The sequence below is a fragment of the Polypterus senegalus genome, chromosome 8 (genome assembly GCF_016835505.1).
Source record: "Polypterus senegalus isolate Bchr_013 chromosome 8, ASM1683550v1, whole genome shotgun sequence".
In the NCBI taxonomy this organism is placed as follows: domain Eukaryota; kingdom Metazoa; phylum Chordata; class Cladistia; order Polypteriformes; family Polypteridae; genus Polypterus; species Polypterus senegalus.
Window position 1 is genome coordinate 185333501 of NC_053161.1, and position 6684 is coordinate 185340184.

Consider the following 6684-nt stretch of genomic DNA (forward strand, 5'->3'; position numbering starts at 1 on the left):
CAGATAAATTGTCCAATTCCTAATGAAGGTTTTGATGTCCTCTCTATTAGTGTTGTGGTGCAGACTGAGCTTCCACAGCACGATGGTAGTACAGCATGGGAGGCTCATCGCGTGACGTTTGAGGTGGTGACACAACTAAAGCAATGGTCCTAGGAGAGTCGGCAGTCCATCTGGTCCTGGCACTTAATGGACAGGCTGTGCAGCAGCTTTGTGAGATCTCAGCTCACTCGTGGACTGAGGAAGATGAGCTGATGAAGATACTGCAGTGACGATGAGGCAGAGCTCAGGTATGAAAGAATGACCTGCCTGCCTCAAACACACCAGTGAAGAGATGGAATGGACTGACATTATGTTACAGAACAGTGACTCCATTAAAATGAAGCAGTCTGAGGTAACTGGGGTCCGGTAGTCAAAGAAGGGAAAGCTAGAAATGACACTTCACAGGTCACACAGAGCTGAGGACGACATCACGTCCCTAAGGTAAGAAGCTGGGAGACATGCTGAGCTCCTGTGTGACAGCAGGAACTTCAGTCCTCTGATGTCAGCACTTTATAAAGAGGGGTGGTGAACTTCACAAGGATGATTACTTGGAGTGGCTGCCCCTACTTTTTTCCTATTTTTTTCATTTTTATTACTATTTAATTTAATATTGTTTCTTTGTATCAGTATACTGCTGCTGGATTATGTGAATTTCCCCTTGGCATTAATAAAGTATATCTATCTATCTATCTATCTATCTATCTTTCTGAAGGATACTGTCTCAAGGCAGAAAGGCGAGTGGGCTGCTGTGCTCCTCCGTAATCCAGAGGATGGCACATCATCGACATCTTCATGGTCTCCAATAAGACCAGAACCAGATGTGAAACACATAACAGTGTGTGATGTCCAGACACCCCTGAATGACGCAGAAGACCACAAACAGGCTGTAGTACCAGGGCCTGATGTGAACAAGAGTGTTTTGTGCCCAGAGATACCCCTACATGAAGAGGAGGGCAGCAAACCACAGAGTGTGGTACCTGAGGAACATCAAATTGAGTCACAGGAACAGAAGACATTTACCAAACGAGAACAGATAATAATTAAATACATCAAGGTCGCTTCTTTAGCTAATAGCTAAGATAATAAAAAAACTAGTGTCTGCCTGTCTGTCTGCGAGTGTGTGGTCCCTCTGAGCAATGTGATTGGTCAGTTTGGCTTTGGTGCCTCACTGCTGCAGGAGATGGACCTGATACTTTAGGAGTGCAAAGTTCAATTCCTGACTGACCCTTTTTTAAATATATTTTTGCAAAAAAAAAAAAAAAAACTTCAAGCATTTCATCAAAAATTATGTTGGGCCACTAAAATCTAATAGGGTGCAAGCTGAGTTGCCTTTAAAGAGGGGAAGCATTTGAAAAAATAGAGTACATTAGTACATTAGAATCCTTTTGGAGTACATTAGAACACTCGAGACGAGAACAGGCCATTCAGCCCAACAAAGCTCGCCAGTCTTATCCACTTGTTTCCTCCAAGAAAACAAGTCGAGTTTTGAAAGTCCCTAACGTCTTACTGTCTACCACACTACTTGGTAGCTTATTCCAAGTGTCTATCGTTCTTTGTGTAAAGAAAAACTTCCTAATGTTTGTGCGAAATTTACCCTTAACAAGTTTCCAACTGTGTCCCCGTGTTCTTGATGAGCTCATTTTAAAATACAAGTCTCGATCCACTGTACTAATTCCCTTCATAATTTTCAACACTTCAATCATGTCACCTCTTAATCTTCTTTTGCTTAAACTGTAAAGGCTCAGCTCTTTTAATCTTTCCTCATAATTCAACCCCTGTAGACCTGGAATCAGCCTAGTCACTCTTCTCTGGACCTTTTCTAGCACTGATATGTCCTTTTTGTAGCCTGGAGACCAAACTGCACACAGTACTCAAGATGAGGCCTCACCATTGCATTATAAAGGTTGAGCATAACCTCCTGGACTTGTACTCCACAGATTGCTATATAACCTAACATTCTGTTAGCCTTCTTAATGGCTTCTGAACACTGTTTGGGAAGTTGATAGCGTAGAGTCCACTATGACTCCTAAATCCTTCTCATAAGGTGTACTCTCGATTTTCCGACCGCCCATTGTGTATTCAAACCTAATATTTTTACTTCCTATGTGTAATACTTTACATTTACTGACATTAAATTTCATCTGCCACAAATCTGCCCAAGCCTGTATGCTATCCAAGTCCTTCTGTAATGATATAACGGATTCCAAATTATCTGCTAATCCACCTATCTTGGTATCATCTGCAAACTTAACCAGCTTGTTACTTATATTCCTATCTAAATCATTTATATATATTAAAAATAGCAGCGGCCCTAGCACTGACCCCTGTGGAACACCACTCTTAACATCGGCCAGTTCTGATGAGGTTCCTCGCACCATCACCCTCTGCTTCCTGTGTCTGAGCCAATTCTGCACCCATCTAAAAACATCACCCTGAACTCCCACTTCTTTTAACTTGATGCCCAACCTCTCATGTGGCACCTTATCAAATGCTTTCTGAAAGTCCAGATAAATAATATCATAAGCTCCACTTTGATCGTATCCTTTTGTTGCCTCCTCATAGAATTCCAACCTCCCTCTTCTGAACCCATGCTGACTGTTCAGAATAACTCCTGTCCTTGTCATGTGTTGCTCAATCTTATCCTTAATAATTCCTTCCATTAATTTTCCTGTGATGCTGTTAAGCTTACTGGCCTATAGTTGCTTGGATCTGCCCTGTCACCCTTTTTATATAATGGGATGATATTTGCCATTTTCCAGTCCTTTGGAATCTCTCCAGTGCACAGTGACTTCCTAAAAATATGTGTCAAGGGTTTATATATGTACTCACTAGCCTCCTTAAGAACACGAGGATAAATATTATCTGGGCCTGGTGATTTGTTTGATTTCATCTTATTTAATCTGAGCAGCACTTCTCCCTCTACAATTTCCAAATCCCTCAGTACCTCCTTAGTAGTTGTGTTTACCTCTGGCAGGTTATCCACTTGCTCACTTGTAAACACCTCAGAAAAATGTAAGTTTAGGGCATCTGCTATTTCATTGTCTGTATCTTTTAATTCCCTTTACTATTCCTGATGAACTTGACCTCCTCCTTAACTGTTCTTTTACTACTAAAATACTGAAAGAATCTCTTGGGGTCTTCTTTCGCCTTATCTGCTATATTCCTCTCCAACTGTCTTTTAGCCTCTCTGATATCCTTCTTAATGGTTGCCCTCATTTTCTCATACGCTACGGTTCTCTTTGCAGTCATTAGTCTTATATGCCTTATACAGCAGTTTTTTCCTTTGCAACTTCTTTTTTAAATCTTTATTAATCCATCGTGGAGTTTTTTTTAGTTTCCTATTACTTCCAAATTTAGGTATGTATCTGTCCTGCATTACATGTAAAACATTTTTAAACCTGTTCCACTGCTCCTCGACTGTCTCCACATTTAAAAGCTTATCCCAGTCTATCCTACTTAGACTTTGTCACATCTGCTCAAAATTAGCCCTACCAAAGTTCAACTTAACAATTTTAGTCTTTGCATCTGTACTTTTACAAAATACTGAGAATTGTATTACATTATGGTCACTTGACCCTAGTGGTTCAATCACCTCTACACCCTCAATTCTATCCTGATTATTACAGAATACTAAATCCAGACAGGCTTCACCCGTGTTGGTGCTTTAAACATGCTGTGTTAAAAACAGTGCTGATTACTTCTAAAACTCCTGCACTTGTGCTCCTCCATCTGCAAGGTGATCCCAGTTAATATTTGGATAATTAAAGTCCCCCATGACTATAATATCCCCTGTAAACTTGCTTTTTTGATATTACTAAAAAGATGTGTGTTGAAATTACTGTCTGAATTGGGTGGTCTATAACACACTCCTAAAATAAGAATAGAAATGAAGTTGTCACAGTGGGTAGTGGCGGCCGTAGTGGAGAACCTTTTTTTTTTTCTATTATCTTTTTCAGTTATATTTCTTTTTGTCTGACTGCTGTAAGAAGGATGAGTTCATTCAAGTATGCAGCCCCTCAAGGTCACTCCGGACTTGAAGTATCAGGTATCTCTCTGTGTAACTTAATACAGGATGTCCATATATGGCCTTATTTATATTAGATGAACACGTCATCAGCTGTATGCTAAACATGCCTCGGTATATTCATACACTCATGTTGTGAGGGACCGCTAGACGTTACTGGGCTGATCGAACCCCAGCTGGACTAACTCTTCAGATAGAAAGAGCAGCAGCCACACCACAGAGTAGTTTGAACACCAATATGGACTCTGAGAAAAGATAATAGAAATACTGAAATCAAATCAAATAGCCTTTTACTGTCAATTCACTATATGTGCAGAACATACAGGAGAATACAAATACTGTTTCTCTCTCAACTTCATTGTACAATAAAATATAAAAAAGTATAGAAGTATAACATAAGATAAATAACATTAGAACTTATAAAGTAGACCTGTGTACAATGTGCAATAGTCATTTGTGCAAAAGCCACTTACAGTAAAATAATAAGCAGGGTTGCCTAAATGAGTCTGCCAATTTTTGTCAAATGCATTCTGTGTATCCAGCTAGCAGAGCAATTCCAATTTTCTTTCCACACCCAACTGAATTATTTCTGATTTTTCTTTTTGTTATTTACAGTCTCTTTGGACTTTGCCTTTTTAGCATGAATTTTCATATGTCCCTGAAGAGGAGTTTTCTGTATGAATGTTTTTCCACACTTAGAGCAACGGTATGGCTTTTCTCCTGTGTAAGTTGTTACGTGTCGCTGAAGGCTGCAGGGTTGTATGAATCGCTTGCCACATTCAGAGCAATAATATGGCCTTAATCCAGAATTAATACTGTTGTGTCTATGAAGGCTGCTGTTATCGGTGAATAGCTTGTCACAATCAGGAAACAAGTATGGCCTCTATCAAACATGTGTTCTTATATGTTTACGAAGACTGTCTCTTCGTGAGAATTTCTTGCCACATTCAGAACAGGCCTAAAATTAGTCTTTATTGTGGACTCCTGCATGACGCAGAAGATTGCTTGTGTCGGAAAATCTTTTGCCACATTCAGGACAGCAATAGGGCTTCTCACCAGTGTGAACTCTTAAATGCTTCAGATGATTACCTCTACTTGAAAATCGTTTGCCACATTCAGAACAGGAAAATGGCTGTTCTCCTGTGTGCATTCTCATGTGTGTCTGAAGATGGCCTGTTTGTGAGAACCGTTTGCCACATTCAGAACAGGAAAATGGCCGTTCTCCTGTGTGCACTCTCATGTGTGTCTGAAGATAGCTTGATTGTGAGAACCGTTTGCCACATTCAGAACAACAATATGGTTTCTCTCCAGTGTGAATTCTTTTGTGTCTGCGAAGATTGCTCCTGTTAAAGAAATGTTTACCACATGTTGGACAACGACATAAACCCTGTCCTCCATGACCAATCATGTGTGTCTCAAGGTGGCTCACTTGTGAGAATCGTTTGCCACGTTTAGACAAATATGGTGTCTCTACAATGGGAGTTGTGGTATGGCTGTGTTTTGAAAAGTTCTTAACACATTCAGAACGGTGGTATGGCTCCTTCCCTGTATTATCTTCTCTGCGTTTCTTGGGCATGTGACTATCTGAGAATTGTTTCCCACCTTCAGGACAGTGATACAGTTTCTTACTTCCATGAATCCTTCCATTATCTTTAGAATTTAATTTGTATTTAAATGTTCCCACACACTGTTGGCGGACTGGATTTAGATTGTACACTCCTTGAGATTTGATGTGATCGATCCTTGTTAGCTTCACAATAGGCTGAAATCTAGGGTGCTGAGAGGCTGTTACCAAGTTCTTTGTTGCAGATGCCAGTTTCTTCCCATTCTTATCAGGTTGTTTAATTTGTGGACGACCCTGAAGAGTGGACAAGTTGTCATTCTCTTGAAAATCTACAGAAATAAAAATAAGAGTACAAGTTTTAAATGACAAATATTTAAAACTAGCAAAATACCTGCGCTTCACAGCGGAGAAGTAGTGTGTTAAAGAAGTAATGAAAAAGAAAAGAAAATATTTTTAAAATAACGTAACATGATTGGGAATGTAATTGTTTTGTCACTGTTGTGAGTGATGAGTGTTGCTGTCAAATATATATATATATATATATATATACACACTCACACACATATGTACATATTTTTATTAGTATAGATATAAACATATATACACATACATCCACATATACAGTACAGGCCAAAAGTTTGGACACACCTTCTCATTCAATGTATTTTCTTTATTTTCATGACAATTTACATTGGTAGATTCTCACTGAAGGCATCAAAACTATGAATGAACACATGTGGAGTTATATACTTAACACAAAAAGGTGAAATAACAGAAAACATGTTTTATATTCTAGTTTCTTCAAAATAGCCACCCTTTGCTCTGATTACTGCTTTGCACACTCTTGGCATTCTCTCGATGAGCTTCAACACATTTCAGTATATACATATACATAATACACATACACTCTTTGGGGTGCGAGCAGCTGTTGCTGGGGGTGGCAGAATCCATCAAGGAAGAAAAATGAAAAACATTACTTGTACAAAATCTTAATTTATTTATCCATTCCTAAATAATTAAATGGGCCGGCTATTTCATATCAGTGCAATACGCTGTT

At 39.2% G+C, this 6684-nt stretch overlaps 1 protein-coding gene across 2 annotated transcripts in view; it reads right to left on the reverse strand.

Moving 5' to 3' along the window:
- Nucleotides 1-4472: 4472 nt before the first annotated feature.
- Nucleotides 4473-6684, reverse strand: part of LOC120533526 (zinc finger protein 664-like) — a 210087-nt gene continuing 207875 nt past the window's right edge. For both annotated transcript variants that reach the window (XM_039760453.1, XM_039760452.1), the window contains one exon: nt 4473-5956. In XM_039760453.1, the coding sequence (XP_039616387.1) occupies nt 5028-5956 (929 nt within the window). In that variant the 3' untranslated portion in view covers nt 4473-5027. The remainder of the gene's footprint in view (nt 5957-6684) is intronic.